The 22,354-nt window shown below is 42.8% G+C and overlaps 1 protein-coding gene across 8 annotated transcripts in view; it reads left to right on the top strand.

The window, feature by feature from the left end:
- GRIA2 (glutamate ionotropic receptor AMPA type subunit 2) overlaps positions 1 to 22,354 on the top strand; it is a 233,140-nt gene that overhangs the window by 68,074 nt on the left and 142,712 nt on the right. For all 8 annotated transcript variants that reach the window (XR_006390560.1, XR_006390561.1, XM_044300096.1 and 5 more), the window contains one exon: positions 7,939 to 8,178. Coding sequence is in view for 6 of the 8 variants with exons in the window: in XM_044300096.1 (XP_044156031.1) it covers positions 7,939 to 8,178 (240 nt within the window). In the remaining 2 variants the exon portion in view is untranslated. The remainder of the gene's footprint in view (positions 1 to 7,938; positions 8,179 to 22,354) is intronic.

Here is a 22,354-nt window from a genome sequence, read left to right as displayed (position 1 = left end):
TGATAAAAAAATGTGCGCAAATAGCTCCAAATTTTCATAGACAGTCAGTATAGCAGTAATGCAATTCAGAGAAGTGTACTATGAATAAAGAAGGAGAATAGAGTAATTTAGTAAATTTATAAAGGGACTGAATAGGTGTAGGATTCATAATTCCTGCCATGTACAACTAAGGGAACCGTTCATATGGATCTACGTATGTGAGAAGTGTGGACATACGGATGCACATTAGGTTAAGTGAGGGATCAGTAAGAGGGAAAATGTATCTAGGATCGCTAATAATAGGAAACAAGATGCTGATGATTTTTTTATGTATTTATAGTGATTTTTATGTGATTTATACTGATATTTGTAATATTTTATTTTGCCTACAATTATCTCTACTATGCCCACCTGCTGTGTCGGTGATTAGGCCATACCTTTTGGGATTGGCTGAACATGGTACATGGGTGGTCATGCTTGCACACTACAGGAAAAAGCATCAGCCTCTCTGGTGGCCGGGACCATGGGAGCGCGCATAGGCTAGTGCTTTTTCCTATATTGTGCAAGCACGACCACCACTGATAGATTTCATGGTGGTCTGTAACCATGGAAACGAACAGTGTATAATGTGATAGAAAAATGAATCCAGCCAGCAAAGGAAGCAATATGGATGATAACAATACATTAGTAAGTTGCTTGTATTAACTTTCTCTACATGATAAATGCCGCATACTGAAGTGAGACTACCCCTTTAAGATGGTCTAAAATTGCATTAAAATTGTGGAGCAAAATTTGGGTGCAGTTAACTATTAGGTGCTATAAGCTTAGACCAGACCAAAGACAACATCTATAATTCAGCATCAGCCACTGTGCTAAATCTGGCGCTTTTTTTTACACTGTCTGGTCTGTGTTTTAATCCGGTGCTCTGTGCTCTGCTTTATCATAGTCTTACGTTATAATAGCAATGTGCTGTTTCTCCTGGGGGCATGTTTAGGAGCAGAACAGCTGTGTCAGGCTATAGGAGCCCAACTGTTCATTTATCCAATCTCTCCCTCTCCATTTGTGACAGCTGGACAGGACAGACAAAGCCGCTGACATAGAGTTCATTGATCTCCATTGAGATATTGTGGTGCAGTGCGCATGCTGTGCGATCTTCTGCACCAGTGTCTGCCCATAGACATCCATGAGCAAGGAACAGACACTAGGGATGGTGCCAGGGTCTCCAGGAAGTTTCTCTGTCATTCCCTGGACATTAGAGTTCAGCCTAAGTACTAAATAATGCCAACTGTTATTTCTCTTATATTGTTAACACTTCAGTACCCAGTCCAGTTTCTAGATGAGACCACCTCCCGCAATTCTCTTGATGCACAATTTATTGATGACTTTTTAGAGAAAAAAAATCCAGTTTAAAGGGGTTGTGCCACAAAAAATATTCTCCATTTTTCAAACCAGTACCTCGATCTGAATATTTTTGAAATTGCATGTAATTAAAATTTTAGTACAGACAGTGAGCTATTCAATAAAATGTATCTGTATAGCGCCACCTGCTGTATGCTCTTTTCCTTACTTCTCTGCGCACTTCACTGAGGTGGTCGCACACGCTCAGTTTAAATCTTCAACTGCCACCAGCCATATCTCCTGGTAAAAGCTGTGGCAGTTACAGGGATAGCCGCAGCTGAAAGGACACGCCCCCCTGAGCTGCCGGGCTGAGGATCATCTAGCAGAGCATTTGGAGCTATGAATTTGGAGATCTCAGGATCCATGTGAGGTACAGGGCCGGTTCTAGCTTTGTTAGAAAGTTATTGTCATGTACTGTATGATGTCTGATTTGACATCAATCATGAAATAACCCCTTGAATACAGACCTTTGTTTCACAGTAAATAAGAAATTTGCAGTTGTGTTCTCAGTAAGCTACGGCAGCAACATGCACAATACACAAGATATAACTTTATAATAGTTTACAAGAAAATAGATACTTTACTTCGCCCGGCCCTAATCACTGCCCTGGCACTGTATATAGACACCTTCAGGAAGACATAGTGGCTTGTTGGTGCCCCACTGGCACTCAGGGGGCTTACCCAACTTCAGAAGGTAAGATGTTCTGTCTATAACAAGGCACACGTTCATGTCTGTGGTATATCTGTGACGGCACAGTCCTTGTTTCATCCGTGACACTGTCCATGATCCATCCCTGGTTCCATTATTTTCAGCCCATGTGTCATCCATGTTTCATAAGCAGTGCTAGGCTGAAAATTTGTTTGCAGAGCATCTTCTAGCAATGATCCTTGAAAACCACAGACCAAACACAGATGGCATTTCCATTGTGTCCACGGTTTTCACGGACCCATCATCATGGTCAAATAGAGCATGCTTCCGGATCCACAGGCCGTGGTTAACTACTGATGTGTGAATACGTACATTAAAGTGTGGATACATAAGCGATCTGTAGAGAGCAGCACACGTATGTCAATAAGGCCTCATGCATCCGTTGTTTTGGTCCGCATCCGAGCTGCCGTTTTTGCGGCTCGGATGCAGACCCATCACTTCAATGGGGCCGCAAAAGATGCGGACATCGCTCCTTGTGCTGTCTGCATCCGTTGCACCGTTCCGTGGCCCCGCGAAAAAAAAATTGCATGTCCTATTCTTGTCCGTTTTGCGGAAGGCACACGGGTGGCTTCCGTTTTTTGCGCATCCTCGGTTAGCGGACTGCAAAATACAGCACGATCGTGTGCATGTAGCCTAATTCACGTGCAAAGTAGGCCTAAGTTGTAATGTTACAAATAGCAGCCTGGATGCTTTTGATGTATTTACAGGATAATGGAGAATGTGAAGGAAGAGATGAATTGTGAAAATAATTATACAGTTGCAAGAAAAAGTATGTGAACCCTTTGGAATTATATGGATTTCTGCACAAATTGATCATAAAATGTGATCGAATCTTTATCTAAGTCACAACAATAGACAGTCACAGTCTGCTTAAACTAATAACACACAAAAATAATTAAATGCTACCATGTTTTTATTGAACACACCATGTAAACATTCACAGTGCAGGTGGAAAAAGTATGTGAACCCTTGGATTTAATAACTGGTTGAACCTTCTTTGGCAGCAAAAACTTCAACCAAACGTTTCCTGTAGTTGCAGATCAGACGTGCACAACGGTCAGGAGTAATTCTTGACCATTCCTCTTTACAGCACTGTTTCAGTTCAGCAATATTCTTGGGATGTCTGGTGTGAATCGCTTTCTTGAGGTCATGCCACAGCATCTCAATCGGGTTGAGGTCAGGACTCTGACTGGACCACTCCAGAAGGCGCATTTTCTTCTGTTTAAGCCATTCTGTTGTTGATTTACTTCTATGCTTTGGGTTGTTGTCCTGTTGCAACACCCATCTTCTGTTGAGCTTCAGCTGGTGGACAGGTGGCCTTAAGTTCTCCTGCAAAATGTCTTGATAAACTTGGGAATAATTTTTCCTTAGATGATAGCAATCCGTCCAGGCCCTGATGCAGCAAAGCAGCCCCAAACCATGATGCCCCCACCACCATACTTCACAGTTGGGATGAGGTTTTGATGTTGGTATGCTGTGCCTCTTTTTCTCCACACATAGTGTTGTGTGTTTCTTCCAAACAACTTTGGTTTCATCTGTCCACAGAATATTTTGTCAGTACTGCTGTGGAACATCCAGGTGCTCTTGTGCAAACTGTAAACGTGCAGCAATGTTTTTTTTGGACAGCAGTGGCTTCCTCTGTGGTATCCTCCCATGAAATCTATTCTTGTTTAGTGTTTTACGTATCGTAGATTCGCTAACACGAATGTTAGCATATGCCAGAGACTTTTGTAAGCCTTTAGCTGACACTCTAGGATTCTTCTTCACCTCATTGAGCAGTCTGCGCTGTGCTCTTGCAGTCATCTTTACAGGACGGCCACTCCTAGGGAGAGCAGCAGCAGTGCTGAACTTTCTCCATTTATAGACAATTTGTCTTACCCTGGACTGATGAACAGCAAGGCTTTTGGAGATACTTTCATAACCCTTTCCAGCTTTAATGAAGTCAACAATTCTTAATCGTAGGTCTGAAAGCTCTTTTGTGCGAGGCATCATTCACATCAGGCAATGCTTCTTGTGAAAAGGAAACCCGGAACAGGTGTGTGTTTTTTATAGGGCAGGGCAGCTGTAACGAACACCTCCAATCTCATCATATTGATTGGACTCCAGTTGGCTGATACCTCACTCCAATTAGCTCTTGGAGATGTCATTAGTCTAGGGGTTCACATACTTTTCCCACCTGCACTGTGAATGTTTACATGGTGTGTTCAATAAAAACATGGTAACATTTAATTATCTGTGTGTTATTAGTTTAAGCAGACTGTGATTGTCTATTGTTGTGACTTAGATGAAGATCAGATCACATTTTATGACCAATTTGTGCAGAAATCCATATCATTTCAAAGGGTTCACATACTTTTTATTGCAACTGTATATTGTATATGGTTTTATAGAAATATACAAGTAGAGTGTATGTATGTGGTCAGAAAATGAAAATAAATGCTTTAACATACCATAAACACTTTAGTGAGTCCACCAGTTATTGCCCGCTGTGGTTTCAAGGGCAGTAAACAGTGAGCAGTTGGTCTAGAGCTGAACTTCTATTGACTAACCCGTCTTTATAACCAGCTCTGTGCCCTGGTGTGATGCACGTGTAGATAGGCCTGACACACTGGTACAGATGCTTTTAGCCACTAGCCTGGTTGACTGGCACACTGATCACTCATGGCATGGAATATCTTGAATGAGGTTTTTTTTTTCTTTCTGTCAATGCCATGCATATTCAGTCCGCATTTTGTGGACCTTTACTAGGAGACAAGCAGGAAGTCCTCTTCTCTCCCTAGTAGTACGCGTGGAAAATGGATGACACACAGAAACCATCACAGACATCTTATCTTCATGGACGAAGCACTGACTGTTTTTTCACTGACATCAAATGGAAGTTTGAATAAAGCCCAAGGGTACCTGCACACAAGTGCAGATTTCCTGCGGTCTTCTGTGCGTTTCGACACCGAATCTGCACCAAAAACCGCATGGGTTACATGCTCTGTGACCTGTGCAGAGGTCATTGTACAAGGATAATAGATAAGCTCTGACAATCACCTGTTGTGAATGGTGGATCCAGTCTTATCTGTCATTCTAATGCTGCCTGTAATGATATCACCTCTGTGTATAGATAAGCAGATAACTGCAGTAAAGTGATCAGTACAGACCAAGAAGTGGCGCCTATTATTAGGCTTAGTGGTTAGAGTAAAAACTGCAGGATTTTATGTTTTTTGTTTAATTATAGATAGTGACATAGAAAATTAAACATAATATCACTAACAATTCTTTACAAATATGTTAAAATCTGCTGCACCCTACCAGGCACAGTCCACATTCAGAGTAGACCACACCTGGACAGGACAGTGACCCATGAAAGTCAATTCACAAGAGGGATTTTGATAAAAATGCACCATCCTGCCCTGATTTCCTGCAAGTCCCATTCACTCAAGTGAAAGGGTCCACTAGAAAAACAGACAGAATATTAACTTTGGATTCATTTCAAAACTCATCCGTGTTATCCAGCTGGAAAATGGACCAGTTTCCTATGATCCATCTGAATTCAGCCTAAGAAAGGGACTAGAAATGGATGAGAAAATTAATGGTATGAGCAGACCCTAAAATCACGTGCACATGAGAGTTCCTTCATATACGGCTGGTTTAATCAAAAGGGAGAAACAAATATGTCACCTCTTGCACATGTGAATGTTCCTGCGAGCATATTGAAATCCTGCATACCTACTCTATATACAGTCTAAGACAAGGAGGTGTGCAAAATGACACACTGAACTCTGCTGCATCTTGATGTATCTACTGTAAATTTCACTATTTTAAAGGGATTCTGTCACCTCGTTTTCGGTTATAGAGCTGCGGACATGCACGGCTAGATCGCCGCTAGCATGTCCGCAATATACCGGTCCTATAGGGCTGTGTCCTTTTATTGTGTTTAAAAAAGGATTTTAGAGATATGTAAATGAGCCTTGTAAGGTGCCCAAGGGGCTGTACGAACCTTCCTGGTGCCCAGCCACGCCCCCTGTGAAGGAGCCCAGCACTGCCTATGTCCTCCCAATCTCCTCCTTTCGTCACAGATTGCCGTAATCTGGCGATGAGCGAGCTCGCGCATGCGCAGTTCCTTCCCTGAGGCTGATGCCAGCACAGGGAAGGAACACTATACCGGCATTGCGAGATTACGGCAATCTGTGACAAAAGGAGGAGATTCGCAGGACATAGGATGTGCTGGGCTCCTTCACAGGGGGGTGTGGCTGGGCACCAGGAAGGTTCGTACAGCCCCTTGGACACATACCAGGCTCATTTACATATCTCTAAAATATTTTTTTCAACACAATAAAAGCACACAGCCCTATAGGACCGGTATATTGCGGACATGCTAGCGGCGATCTAGCCGTGCATGTCCGCAGCTCTATAACCCAAAACGAGGTGACAGAATCCCTTTAAACCTCAGAAAAATATCTTCCTACACATACTGTTCATGCTCCTATATATATCACACATAGTAATGACCACCATAATAAAATTAAGAGTTGAAGGAGCTAAAAGTAGTTTATAAGTACTAAATCTTAGTCAGTGTACATATATATTGATCTGAAAGATTCAACCAGGCCGCTATCTGAGAATTCAAAGTATTTAAAGGCGTTATCTCTGATTTTGATATTGATAGCCTATCCTCAGGATAGGCCTTGAATAGTAGATTGGCAGGGATCTGACATCCTGCACTCCTGCTGATCAGCTACTTAAAGAGGCCACTGCTCTCACCTGAGCTTCTCGCAACTTACCATGCACAGCGCCATCCATTGGATAGTGGCTGTGTTTGGTATTGCAGCTCAGGTTCATTCACTTCAATGGTTCTCTACTGTGCCTAGGCCATGTGACCGACATCACTAGCCTAGGAAGAGGCCTAAACACTTAAGTTGCGCCTCAGCCTCTTTGACAGCTGATCGGTGTGGGTGCCAGGTAGAGATGAGCAAAGTTTTTATTTCAATTTGATTCTGCTGCTTCACTGAATAGCTTCATCACGAAGCACATTTCTTTGTAAGTAGCAGGTGCAATGACGGTGAACGCGTCCCATGAAAGCCCTCACTATTATTCTCAGATGCTGCGATCAGTGATAAACGCGGCATCTGAGAATAATAGTAAGGGCTTTCATGGGTTAATCCATAAAAAAAAATGCTCACCTTATCCATTCGAGCGTGAAGAGGCCGCCATGGCCATCTTGATTGAAGATCCTACATATGTCACCACGCACGAGATTTCCTGTGAGATCTTCAATCAAGATGGCCACGGCTGCCTCTTCATGCACGAGGTGAGTATGTTTTAGTTTTTTTAACGCCATTTCAGGGAAAATTGATTCGTTACCGCGAAGCACAAGGAAATTCGGCTTAGCGGCAAATCAAATTTTCCCTGAAATTTGGATTGAAGTCCACTTCAGATACTTTGATTCACTCAACCCTAGTGGCAGGACTCAGACCTCTGCCAGTCTACTGTTCAAGACCTATCCTGAGGATAGGCCATCAATATCAATATCCTGGATAACACCCTTAACAACATTGATACTGAAAAATAATCTCCATGGAGGGAGTATTTGTAATTACATTTTATACATGAGGATGCAGGTTCCTTGTAAGTTGTGTCTATCGAAGACAACAGATTTGTAATCTGATTTGGAATATTCCACCTCATTATTCAGTAGATACCCTTGAAGATAATATTGGCTTCATCTAATTTGGTTTCACGTAGGGATAACATGTTCAACCTGTTTTCATGTCTTCTCCTGGTTTATGCTTCATATGATGCAGGTCTTCAAGGTCCAGTGTGATGAGAATTTATACTGATACCTGCTTTTTTTTCCATTGCAGTCTGCTCCCAGTTTTCAAGAGGAGTCTTTGCTATTTTTGGATTTTATGATAAGAAGTCTGTAAATACTATCACATCATTTTGCGGAACTCTTCATGTCTCCTTCATAACCCCAAGCTTTCCAACAGATGGTACTCATCCATTTGTTATTCAAATGAGGCCGGACCTCAAAGGAGCGCTTCTTAGTTTGATTGAATACTATCAATGGGATAAATTTGCATATCTTTATGACAGTGATAGAGGTAAGTTTCAACCTGTTTACTGCTAAATGCAAAAAAAAAATATATACCTACTGTGTAGAAATAATTCATGGAGATTATAAACTGAAAAACCCAGTAAAGGTACAGATTAAAGTGCAGAAATGATATGTAAAGACCAAATGCATCCAGTATGTGGTTTGTCAACAGTCATTATATGGGACAATAGAATATGACATGAATTATGTTTGGCACTATATAACATTTCCTGTAAAATTAGTTATTTTTCTACAGATCAGAAATATTACATTTAAAGAGAATTCCCACCCAAGATGTAAAATTGGCTATGTATTAGTAAGACCTATAGACAGTGTTTTGTAGATATGTGTCCAACCTTAGTTTAGTTTCACATCTGCGGTACAGGTATCTGGCAGGCTGTTTCGGCAGAGGAGCAGCCTGCCGAAGTTCACCATTTCCGGCATAGCCAGATACTGCCATCCGCGGATGGAGCCTATTAATTATAATGGGATCTGATGGGGATCCGGCAGGTTTCCGACATGAGTTCCAGCTGCACTGGTTCCTGTCTGGCCAAAACCCAGCGCCCATCTCGGAAATCTCTGCAGGAAATCTCTGCAGGGTCCAGTGGCGCAAGGCCCTATCCAGCTATGCCGAATATGGTGAACTCAAGCAGGCTGTCCGGTAGAGGAATACCTTTACCACCGATGTGAAAGTAGCCTTACATTAACTCTACTTTGGTTAAGGACTCCAATTTTCATGTAACCAATTCAAAACCAATCACAACATGCTAGAAAAACCAATGACAGGCTGCAATTCACATCACAGCCACTAGGTGGCTAAACATAGGCATAGGATACAGGATAGACATCTTGGGACATAGTATTGCCAAATTACATTTTTTTATGTGTGTTTTGAAAAGCTGGAAGTCTTGCACTTCACTTCTCAGGATCTGTTGAGCCAAGAGGAAGGTAAGGAAAGACACATCTGTCATATTGTCTTATACACTTGCAGGGATGTTGGCATTTTATGTATAATCTATATTGTTGTAACAGTCAGGAGGTACAGTCAGATTGATTATTACTAGTGATTGAAAAATTAGATTTGGTTGCTTCGCCACATTTTTCAAAAATATTTGCTTAGTGAGTAATTACTTTGTCACGAAGCACATTTCTTTGTAAGTAGTGGGTATAATGACAGGGAGCGCCACTTGCGCTGTCCCCCGTTATTGCTGTGTTCATAGCTGATTGTGGCATCTGACAGCAATAATACAGTGTAAAATAAAAAAAATAAGAAAATTATACTTACCTCATCCATTCGATCGCGAAGAGCCGGCCACCGTCATCTTGATTGAAGATCTAGCGTGAAATCTTGCACAGCCTGTGGTGACATCATCACGTCGGCTGGTGTGGTGACATCAAACGTCACCACCTACAGGTTTTCATTCGAGATCTTCAATCAAGATGGGAGCAGCTGGCTCTTCGCTCTTAAACAGATGAGGTAAGTATGCATTTTTTAAAACATTTTTACTGCCATTCAGGGAAAATTGATTCGCAACCATGAAGTACGAGGAAATTCGGCTTGGCAGTGAATCGAATCTTCCCTGAAATTGGAATCCAGGTCCACACGCTCAATACTAGTTATCACCTTTAAATAGGGTTGCTGAAAATTCAGTAGTGTCAACCAATATGATTGCACTACCTGATGTTGCCTTTCCAAAAATAGTCGCCATAACTGAATAAATACATCTTGATATCTCTGTAAGTCCTTATTCAGATGGCAGTGTTTGTGATGGGCTTTACATTAATCACAAAACCAGTGTTAAAATATTCCCGTAAAGCCGTGCATTCTGTTCTAAGGAGGTATAGCAGATGAAGAAAATTCAGCGTTCCCTATCAGATGTCATATATTGAAATATAGAAATTTCCTCTAGATACACTCTTTTCGCACTTCTGCTGGAAAACTGCCCATGATACAGCACTCCATATGCGTGCCACAGTACAGCGTGCCTACAATCCAAAACACATGCAGTCATCTGAAAGCCTGTGTAAAAGAAACATGGAAATGGAAATGGATTTTCCAGGATTGACCTACTGATGACCTATCCTTAGGATAGATCATCAATATCAGATTAGCGGCGGTTTGATTACCGGTACTCCCGCCAATCAGCTGTTTTCATTAGCTCCAGTGCAGAACCAAGAACCGGAACTACACCACGCCATCCACTGTGTAGTGGCCATGCCTGGATACTGCAGCACTACACACATTCAAGTAAATGGGAGCAGCACTGCAGTCACCAGGCCCTACGATGCAGAAGCTGTGTTGAAGTCCAATGTTGTGCTTCCTTATAAGCATACAGATACAGTATGTCTTCCTTACCTGTCCTCCTGGCTTGAGATATCCTTAGATGACCAACTTTGGAAAGAAACGTAGGTGATTTTCTCAAGAAGGTCCAGTGAAGTATTGCAAAAGTTTTAAAAATAAACTAGTCCTTTTGGGCCAGCAATCTTGGCATACCTCAAGTCAAGAGTAAGGGTATGGGTGATTTTGGGTGCGTCTCCGAAGTATCGCAGTGTAGCAGGGCAGCCATAGAAATGAATAGGGTCGCAGTGCAACTCACCCGTTGCCACAACCTCAACCCCAGAATTGCAAAATATCAAACACTAATCATTTTCTTGCAATTCTGGGGTCGCAATTGTGGCAAAGATGTGAGTTGTACTACAACCTCATTCATTTCTGTGTGTCCTGCTACACTGTGATATTTCGCCACGCTACACATGTTGTGCCCAAAATCGCTGTGTAGCCTAATGTTAAGGAAGAACACGTCTGTAGCTTCTAGAGAATAATATCTCAACATAAGGAACCCAGTAGATCACCATTCGGTGATACAGTGAGTCCCAGTGGGCCTGTAGTATGGAACTCTACTGGCGGCTCCATGTGCTGCTCTCCATCCTTCTGTGATGTGCACGATTCCTTACATGTAGGACCAGGTCATGGTCTGACACAGTACATATTAGGGAGTTGTTATTTATGCAGTTTTTAAATAGATTGTACTAGCATAGGTTCAATCAAGGTGAACTCCCACTTTAATATCACATTTTATCTCAGGAGTGAATAATGGCCAGCTAAAAGGTGAAGGGGAAATTCTCCCTCCATAATCATACAAAAACAATCAATCAGCAGCAAACACCACAGTGACAGAATGAGTTAGCAGAGGCCCTCCTGGAAATGGAGTGCAATATTCCCAACGATGCATTTGTTTATTCACGGATGTCAGTCTCTACTTGATCAGTCAAGATGTTAAAATGAAATGTCTCGACATTAATGGAATGCATTTTCTAAAAGGTTACATTTAATAGATTTATTTCAGCTTATTATATAAATGGATTAACTACTTATATCCTGTACGTAAGGACCTTGCACTCCAGAAAAGTAGGTTGTGTTTGATGAATCCATTACCAATAGCTGTATGAGAAACGGTTGCATTATATGGTAGGTTTACCTACAAAGTGTAAAGGTTATGCAATTTCTATGGGTCATTTTTTTATTTATTCTAGGTATTTAGTGCTAAAACCTTTTTTTTTTCCTAATTTAGTTTTTGATCAGCTTTGATCATAATTAAGTTCAGATCGTCATTCAGGAAATCACAGGAGCTGCTGCAGACAATCCCACCGACAGATTTCAGTCAGTGGCATTCTGCAGCCTGCAAAATATTGAAATACATGCAGACTGAAGGAAAATGGTTAATCATTTTTTTATAAAGACCAATTATAAAGATTATTTTTAGACCAAAGTACATGCAATAATATATATATATATATATATATATATATATAACACTCCAAATTGATCCATTCAAATTGGGAAGACAAGCCCAGTCCAGCCCTGTGCGCCTTCACCCGGCAAATTCATCTGTTTGCTCGGAGACCTGGGAGTAGACCAAGGTTCAACAGATGATAACCACAGTGGCTGCATTTTCAAAGGGGTTGTCTCCAACAGAACAACAGGTTTAAGGGCTCATGCACACTATTGAGCTGTATCCACTGCCCGCTACTCTGTGTAACAATTGATGGGAGCCCTTGTAAGTAACTACATTGTTCCTTTGAAGGCAGTCTTTGTATGGGAGAAAATGGCAATGAGACGGTTTGTGGTATACTATGTGACACTGGAGGAACATAGAGCTACAGAAGGGCCCCATAGAAGATACGGGAGCTGCACTACAGATCCAAACAACATACTATAGATCTGTTACGTGGCTGAGTGCAGAGTAGTATATGCTAGTTTTTCTTATATTAGGATTAAATGAAATTTACCGATTTATTATGAAAATAGTAAAGTGCATGTTTTCGGGAAATCAATGTCAGCAAACAGCAATCTAAAAGATGATTAAGAATTTAAACATAATACCTACATTTATTAGTCACTTTTTTGCACATAAAATAATGCAAACATTGTGCTTATTTTTTACAAAAGTTTGCACAAATAAAAAAAACGTGACTGGGTTCGGCAGCGACGTGCTGCAGCCATGTCACTGCTGAAGCCAGCTATTGGTTTCAGATTGGCATGTGTTCATGCCCATGCACCTCCTGATGTGAACACTGATGCAAACTGATCAACTGTTGCTCAAAAAAATACGGATCAGTTACTTTAAGTTATTTTAAGCATAACTGATGCTCAAAATAACGGATCTATTTTATTTTTCTGTTCTTCTGACATATCAGAAGAACGCACAAGCCATACCGATTTTTCTGCCCAGCTGGGTTAGAGAATCATTACAGATCACATCTGCCTCGGTCTTTGTATTTCTGAAATGTTTAGTGTGGTTATAGCACCATCTAGCGGTGTTAATTGTAATACACTTTGTTTTTCCTGTTACAAAGACTACTGCATTGTGGGTGATGCACTGCATTGTGGGAGTGCAAAACATTCTGGGAAATAGAAGTCTCCAGTCTCTAGGACACAGTTCAAAGCTGTTCTATGCATGCCTTCTTCTTAAACTCCACCATCCTCGTAAAAGCATAAATGGTGAGAGATTTAACTTTGTTTCAGGGACATGATGTTATGCAGAGTGACTCAGCTAGTTGTAATTGTTACTCAGGGAGTTGTTATTACTGTTAGCTAGACATGTAATCCTATGTATAGGCAGCCATTTTACCATGTGCTTTCACTGTCAATGCAAATGTTATAGCACATGCTATGCTATGCTTTATACTTATACATGCTATTTGTATTCTTGTAGTTTTACCACACTTGCACAATCTCTCACTCATGCGTATCGCACAGAGAGTACAACATGTTGACCAATAAACAAGTTAGACTACAAGGAACAGTCCTCTTATTTGGAAGACAGGAATGTGTATGAAGACAGAACACCAATCAAGGTAGCACACTGCAATAATGTATTAAAAATAAATACCATTTTTATTGAAACAATATTATGTAAAAACACATATAAACAAAGGATACATCATCCACATCATCCACAAGGTGAGTGCCTCATAGGGTCATAATCTCAAATTGCAAGGAATGGACACAAAATACTAATAGTACAACAGGGCTCCAGATGGCGACCAAAATGGTCGCCAATGCGACTAAGAATTTACAAATGGCGACAAGACTTTTTAGTCTTGTCGCCATTTGCGACTAGACCCTCCGCGGCAGCTCTGCAGCTGAACAGCGGCGGGCACAGGAGCTGATAGTTCTCTGCCCCGCCGCCGCCGATGTTCTCCTCAGTCTCAGTCAGCTCGGTCACAGCACACAACAGCAGAGACGCTGGCAGCAGGGAGGGGAGGGGCTGGGAGGAGTGTAATCTGATCCTAGAGTGGAAGCTGCTTCTGCCAGCCCCTCCCCTCCCCGCCCACCAACCAATCAGAGCTGAGGCAAGGCAAGCACTAGCAGCTCTGAGTCACTGACACAAGTACAGGGAGAAAGAATGGAATGAGTCACAGGTGAAAAGAACTAAAGATCCGACTTGTGACTCATTCGATTCTTTCTTAGACTCCCTGTACAGTGTTCCCCCCCTACCAACACCCCAGTATAAGAAACATTGGTGGCACAGTGTGCCCCCCAACACCCCAGTATAAGAAACATTGGTGGCAGTGTGCCCCCTCCCAACACCCCAGTATAAGAAACATTGGTGGCACAGTGTGCCCCCCCAACACCCCAGTATAAGAAACATTGGTGGCACAGTATGCCCCCCCCCAACACCCCAGTATAAGAAACATTGGTGGCACAGTGTGCCCTCCCCCTCACAGTATAAGAAACATTGGTGGTACAGTGGGAAGTGCCAATGAGGGTTAAAAAATAACTTAAAAAAATTAACTCACCTCCTCCAGTTGATCGCGTAGCTGTCGGTCTCCTGTTCTGTCTTCAGGACCTGTGCTGATGTCACTGAGCTCATCACATGGTCCATTACCATGGTGATGGATCATGTGATGAGCACAGTGATGTCACCACAGGTCCTTTGACAGGTCCTGAAGAAAGAACAGGAGATGATCAATTGGAGGAGGTGAGTTAATTTTTCTTTTTTAACCCTCATTGGCACTCCCCACTGCGCCACCAATGTTAATTATATTGAGGGGGGGCACACTGCGCCACCAATGTTTATTATACTGGGGTGTTGGGGGGTGCCCACTGCGCCACCAATGTTTATTATATTGAGGGGGGGCACACTGCGCCCCCCAATGTTTATTATACTGGAGTGTTGGGGGGGGTAATGTTTATTATATTGAGGGGGGCACACTGCGCCACCAATGTTTACTATACTAGGGTGTTGGGGTGTGCGCACTGCGCCACCAATGTTTATTATATTGAGGGGGGCACACTGCGCCACCAATGTTTATTATATAAGGAAGGCACACTGCGCCACCAATGTTTATCATACTGGGGTGTTGGGGGTGCGTGCACTGCGCCACCAATGTTTATTATATTGACCTTCTACTATGCATTCTGTATTAAAGAATGCTATTATTTTCCCTTAGAACCATGTTATAAGGAAAAATAATACAGTGAATAGACTTTCATCCTAGCAACCATGAGTGAAAATCGCACCGCATCCGTACTTGCTTGCGGATGCTTGCGATTTTCACGCAGCCCCATTCACTTCTATGGGGCCTGCGTTGCGTGAAAAACGCACAACATAGAGCATGCTGCGATTTTCACGCAACGCACAAGTGATGTGTGAAACTCATCGCTCATGTGCACAGCCCCATAGAAGTGAATGGGTCCGGATTTAGTGCGGGTGCATTCCGGTATTTTGAATGCCAGATCCGGCACTAATACATTCCTATGGGAAAAAATGCTGGATCCGGCATTCAGGCAAATCTTCCATTTTTTTCGTCTGAGATAAAACCGTAGCATGCTGCGGTTTAATCTTTTGCCTGATCAGTCAAAATGACTGAACTGAAGACCTCCTGATGCATCCTGAATGGATTACTCTCCATTCAGAATGCATGGGGATATGCCTGATCAGTTCTTTTCCGATATTGAGCCCCTAGGACGCAACTCTATGCCGGAAAAGAAAAACACTAGTGTGAAAGTACCCTAAAATATTAAGTTTAAATCCCCCCTTTCCCAATTTTACATATAAAATATATAAACAATAAATAAATAAACATATTACATAGCGCTGTCCAAACTATTAAATTATTAAAAAATGTCTCCTATGCGGTGAGCATTCGCCATTTTTTATTCGCAGCTTTTTTTGGTGTTGTTTTTTTTTGCGTGGTATTGAGTATCGCAATACTTTTTTATGGTGACGAAAGCGAATCAAAATTTTGGTATCAAAACAACCCTATGCCGATCTGATCGGCGTAGAGTTGTCACGATACCAAAATTTCTATTCGGTCTCGATTTGGCGACTAAAAATTTGATTTGGCTCCTAAATTTTTCAGTTCAGGAGCCAATGGCTACTAGGTATTTTTTTTAGTCTGGAGCACTGTACAAGTTACAAGCATAAAAAATAACCAGGTCAAGCCAATAAATAGACATAATACATACACTAAGGCCCCTTTCACACGGGCGAGTTTTCCGTGCGGGTGCAATGCATGAGGTGAACGCATTGCACCCGCACTGAATCCGGACCCATTCATTTCTATGGGGCTGTTCACATGAGCGGTGATTTTCACGCATCACTTGTGCATTGCGTGTAAATCGCAGCAGGCCCCATAGAAGTGAATGGGGCTGCGTGAAAATCGCAAGCATCCGCAAGCAAGTGCCGATGCGGTGCGATTTTCACGCACAGTTGCTAGGAGACGATCGGGATGGAGACCCGATCATTATTATTTTCCCTTATAACATGGTTACAAGGGAAAATAATAGCATTCTTAATACAGAATGCATAGTACAATAGCGCTGGAGGGGTTAAAAAAAATAATAATAATAATTTAACTCACCTTAATCCACTTGCTCAGATGGCATCTCTTCTGTCTTCTTCTTTGCTGTGTACAGAAAAAGGACCTGTGGTGACGTCACTCCGGTCATCACATGGTCCATCACATTATCCATCACCATGGTAAAAGATCATGTGATGGACCATATGATGACCGGAGTGACGTCACCACAGGTCCTTTTCCTGCACACAGCAAAAAAGAAGGCAGAAGAGAAGCCGGGCTGCGCGAGCAAGTAGATTAAGGTGAGTTAAATTATTTTTTATTTTTTTTAACCCCTCCAGCGCTATTGTACTATGCATTGTGTATTAAGAATGCTATTATTTTCCCTTATAACCACGTTATAAGGTAAAATAATACAATCTACCCAGCACCTAACCCAAATCCGTGCTGTGCAACACAACTTTGATTGGCCACTAGGGATATTTAAGGAGAAATTTTGGTCTGTATTTTGTCTGTTTATTGGTTGGACCTGGTTATTTTTTATGCATGTAAGGCCTCATGCACACGACCGTTGTGTGCATCCGTGGCCGTTGTGCCGTTTTCCGTTTTTTTTCACGGACCCATTGACTTTCAATGGGTCCGTGGAAAAATCGGAAAATGCACCGTTTGGCAGCCGCATCCGTGAGCCGTGTTTCCTGGCCGTGAAAAAAATATGACCTGTCCTATTTTTTTCACGGCCAACGGTTCACGGGCCCATTCAAGTCAATGGGTCCGTGAAAGAACACGGATGCACACAAGATTGGCATCCGTGTCCGTGATCCGTGGCCGTAGGTTGCTTTCATACAGACGGATCCGAAGATCCGTCTGCATAAAAGCTTTTTCTGATCTAAGTTTTCACTTCGTGAAAACTCATTTCCGACAGTATATTCTAACACAGAAGCGTTCCCATGGTGATGGGGACGCTTCTAGTTAGAATACACTGCAAACTTTGTACAAGACTGCCCCCTGCTGCCTGGCAGCACCCGATCTCTTACAGGGGGATATGATAGTACAATTAACCCCATCATATCCCCCTGTAAGAGATCAGGGCTGCCAGGCAGCAGGGGGCAGACCCCCCCCCCCCCCTCCCCAGTTTGAATATCATTGTGCGGCCCCCCCCCCCCCCTGTTGTTAACTCGTTGGTGGCCAGTGTGCGCACCCCCCTCCCTCCCTCCCTCTATTGTTTTAATACATTGGGGCCAGTGTGCGCGCCCACCCAACCCCCCCTCCCTCTATTGTTTTAATACATTGGGGCCAGTGTGCGCCCCCCCCCCAACCCCCCCCCCCCCCCTCCCTCCCTCTATTGTAATCATCATCGGTGGCAGCGGAGTAGAAGATTTTCATACTTACCTGGCTGCTGGCTGCTGCGATGTCTGCGTCCGGCCGGGAGCTCCTCCTACTGGTAAGTGACAGCAATGCGCCGCACAGACCTGTCACTTACCAGTAGGAGGAGCTCCCGGCCGGACACAGAGATCGCAGCAGCCAGCAGCCAGGTAAAGTATGAAAATCTTCTACTCCGCTGCCACCGATGATGATTACAATGGGGGGAGGGAGGGGGGGGGGGGGGTTGGGGGGGTGCGCACACTGGCCCCAATGTATTAAAACAATAGAGGGAGGGAGGGGGGGTTGGGGGGGCCCGCGCACACTGGCCCCAATGTATTAAAACAATAGAGGGAGGGAGGGGGTTGGGGGGCGCGCGCACACTGGCCCCAATGTATTAAAACAATAGAGGGAGGGAGGGGGGTGCGCACACTGGCCACCAACGAGTTAACAACAGGGGAGGGGGGGCCCACTGGCCACCAATGAGTTAAAAACAGGGGGGGGGGGGGGGGGTCTGCCCCCTGCTGCCTGGCAGCACCTGCCAGGCAGCAGGGGACAGTCATGTACACAGTTTTTTTGTATATTCTAACCTGAAGCGTCTCCATCACCATGGGAACGCCTCTGTGTTAGAATATACTGTCGGAAATGAGTTTCACGATGTAGCTCATATCCGACAGTATATTCTAACATAGAGGCGTTCCCATGGTGATGGGGACGCTACAAGTTAAAATATACCATCGGATTGGAGAAAACTCCAATCCGATGGTATAACAGAACTCCAGACTTTACATTGAAAGTCAATGGGGACGGATCCGTTTGAAATGGCACCATATTGTGTCAACATCAAACGGATCCGTCCCCATTGACTTGCATTGTAATTCAGGACGGATCCGTTTGGCTCCGCACGGCCAGGCGGACACCAAAATGACTTTTTTTTCATGTCCGTGGATCCTCCAAAAATCAAGGAAGACCCACGGACGGAAAAACGGTCACGGATCACGGACCAACGGAACCCCGTTTTGCGGACCGTGAAAAAAAACGTCCGTGTGCATGAGGCCTAACTTGTACTATTGTTATTAGTATTTTGTGTCCATTCCTTGCACTTTGAGATTCTGACCCTATGAGGCACTCACCTTGTAGATGATGTGTCCTTTAATTACACCACGCATAAAAAAAAAAAGTATCATCTGCTACTGGTCAAAAAACATTTGTCCTATACTAAATCGAATGTACGGATTACAAATCCGAAGTCAGAATTGTTGTAACACGTCACAAAATTTAGCTATGCATAAGTATGCCTAAATGATTTAATCACTTGGAAAACACTGAATAATTTTGAACAGAACGAGTTTTACTCCAACAATTTCCTGATCTACATCAAAGTTTGTGCAGTAAACAGTGTATGAAAATGTATTGGAATAACAAAATTTCAAAAAGTCTCGTTTTTCAGTTTAAAAGTCTTACGTGAGCAAGGCCCAGTACTGTTAAAAGGTCTGGACATGGCCATTGGAATATTTCCAATATAATGCATTAATAGTCTATCGGAATAGTCTTTGCATGTATAACTTAAAATCTAGACGTGTCAGTCAAATTCCGAGTTTATATTTGGAATCAGCGCGCTCGTTTTAGTATAAATCATGTTTTCTCTCAGTAGCAGAATCATTGTTGCTCGTTGATATGTGTTTTTTACATAATGTCGTTTCAATAAAGATGGTAATTATTTTTAATACACAGTGTGCTACTTTGATCGGTATTGCTAGTTGCATATTACCGCATGTACTTTACCCTTTGCAGACCATTTTTACAGGTGCAATAAAAGACCAGAAGAACAAAAAGCTAAATGGCGACTCGAACCCTGCCTTAGAATGAATTGTTTGTTCCTGGAGGCAGGCAACGGGCTTTAGATAAAATATAATAATTACCGGAAAACCCCTTTAAAAAATGGAAGGCCGAGAAAAATGAGCGTGATCACACTGTAAATGTACTTCTAGACTCATTTATCAGAGGTGAAGGTTAATGCAAGATGACCTGGCATTATTAACTATAATTTATGCCGGAAAACAGGTGTACATAATAGCTGAAAGCACCAAACTGGTGCAGATTTCAGTCATCCATGGTTTAAAGGGCCTCTGTCAGCAGATTTATACCTAGGAAACTGGCTGTGTTCCATGTGCGCTTGGCAGCTGAAGGCATCTGTGTTGGTCCCATGTTCATATATGTGCCCACATTGCTGAGAAAAATGATGTTTTGATATACACTCACCTAAAGAATTATTAGGAACACCTGTTCTATTTCTCATTAATGCGATTATCTAGTCAACCAATCACATGGCAGTTGCTTCAATGCATGTAGGATTGTGGTCCTGGTCAAGACAATCTCCTGAACTCCAAACTGAATGTCAGAATGGGAAAGAAAGGTGGGCTACAACAGCAGAAGACCCCACCGGGTACCACTCATCTCCACTACAAATAGGAAAAAGAGGCTACAATTTGCAGACTGGAAAAATGTTGAAGACTGGAAAAATGTTGCCTGGTCTGATGAGTCTCGGTTTCTGTTGAGACATTCAAATGGTAGAGTCCGAATTTGGCGTAAACAGAATGAGAACATGTATCCATCATGCCTTGTTACCACTGTGCAGGCTGGTGGTGGTGGTGTAATGGTGTGGGGGATGTTTTCTGGGCACACTTTAGGCCCCTTAGTGCCAATTGGCCATCGTTTAAATGCCACAGGCTACCTGAGCATTGTTTCTGACCATGTCCATCCCTTCATGACCACCATGTACCCATCCATGAGTTCACTGTACTAAAATGGCCCCCACAGTCACCAGATCTCAACCCAATAGAGCATCTTTGGGATGTGGTGGAACGGGAGCTTTGTGCCCTGGATGTGCATCCCTCAAATCTGCATCAACTGCAAGATGCTATGCTATCAATATGGGCCAACATTTCTAAAGAATGCTATCAGCACCTTGTTGAATCAATGCCACGTAGAATTAAGGCAGTTCTGAAGGCAAAAGGGGGTCCAACACCGTATTAGTATGGTGTTCCTAATAATTCTTTAGGTGAGTGTATGTGAAGTTTGGAGGGCACTCACTTATCTGGTATTTATATGGAAATATACGATAGATCTACAAAAAAGTATTTTATTCAAAAGGAGCATACATATTCAACACAAATAAAGTAAAAAAATCCCTCTATATCCTTATTGTGATATGTGTTGGGCACAATTAGTGTGTATTAAGGCCCACTACACTGTTGATACCAACAGTCGCTTGAAGTGCCCAATAAGATAACCATAAGGATATAGATGAAGTACAGCAATATTACGTTGCACAAATTGTATATATTAGATCAGAATTCTGCTGAGTACACATAATGTATAAAAATATTAATCAAAGTGTTCCATATAGGTGACTCTGATTGTAGTTAGTAGCAATGTCATTATCCAAATCTATAACTACCTGTAAATGGAAGTTAGTCATCTACCCAGATCAGGGTGACCAAGAGAGAAAAGTGGAGTCAGTGGACAGTAGGCACACCACTATAGCATACAATAAGTGACACCACTATAGCATGCAAAAAACGTCACGGTCGTGTGAACAAGCCCTTAAAGGGGGAAAACTTTATGAAGAAAATGGTTGTGGTAAGACACACTGGAGGAGATTTATCAAAAGTGGTGTAAAGGAAAACTGGTTTAGTCACCCATGGGAACCAATCAGATTCCACCTTTCATTTTTCAAAGGAGTTCTGAAAAATGGAATATGGAATCTAATTGCTTGCTATGGGCGACTAAGGCTGAGTTCACACGGCGAGTATTTCTGCGCGGCTGCAATGCGTGAGGTGAACGCATTGCACCCGCACTGAATCCGAACCCATTCATTTCTATGGGGCTGTGCACATGAGCGGTGATTTTCACGCATCACTTGTGCTTTGCGTGAAAATCGCAGCATGTTCTATATTGTGAATGGGGCTGCGTGAAAGTCGCAAGCATCCACAAGCAAGTGCGGATGCGGCGCGATTGGTATGGATCATGTGACAGACCATGTGATGAGCGCAGCGACGTCACCACAGGTCCTTTACCTCACAGATGAAGACAGAAGAGATGCCGGCTGCGCGAACAAGTGGATTAAGGTGAGTTATTGTACTAAGCATTCTATATTCAGAATGCTATTATTTTCCCTTATGACCATGTTCAGTGAAGAAGTTCAGGTCTGGGTACCACATTCAGTTTTTTATCACGCACGTGCAAAACAGATAGCACCGGCGCGATAACAACTGAACAACGGAACGCAATCGCAATCAAAACTGACTGAAATTGCGTACCTACTCGCACAGGTTTGCCGCAATACACCTGGGACGAATCCGTCCCGCCCGTGTGAACCCAGCCTAAGCCAGTTTTCATTTAGACCAGTTTTGATCTCCTGAATTGTGTTAAAAAACACCACAAGAAATGCAACAAAAAATGCAGGTGGCCAAAAAAAAGACATGCAGTTATTCTGCCGTTTTTACAGCAAAGAA

This window comes from Bufo gargarizans, chromosome 1 (genome assembly GCF_014858855.1).
Source record: "Bufo gargarizans isolate SCDJY-AF-19 chromosome 1, ASM1485885v1, whole genome shotgun sequence".
Lineage (NCBI taxonomy): Eukaryota > Metazoa > Chordata > Amphibia > Anura > Bufonidae > Bufo > Bufo gargarizans.
The sequence above is the reverse complement of the archived record's forward strand: the minus strand, read 5'-3'. Positions and strand labels throughout refer to the sequence as shown.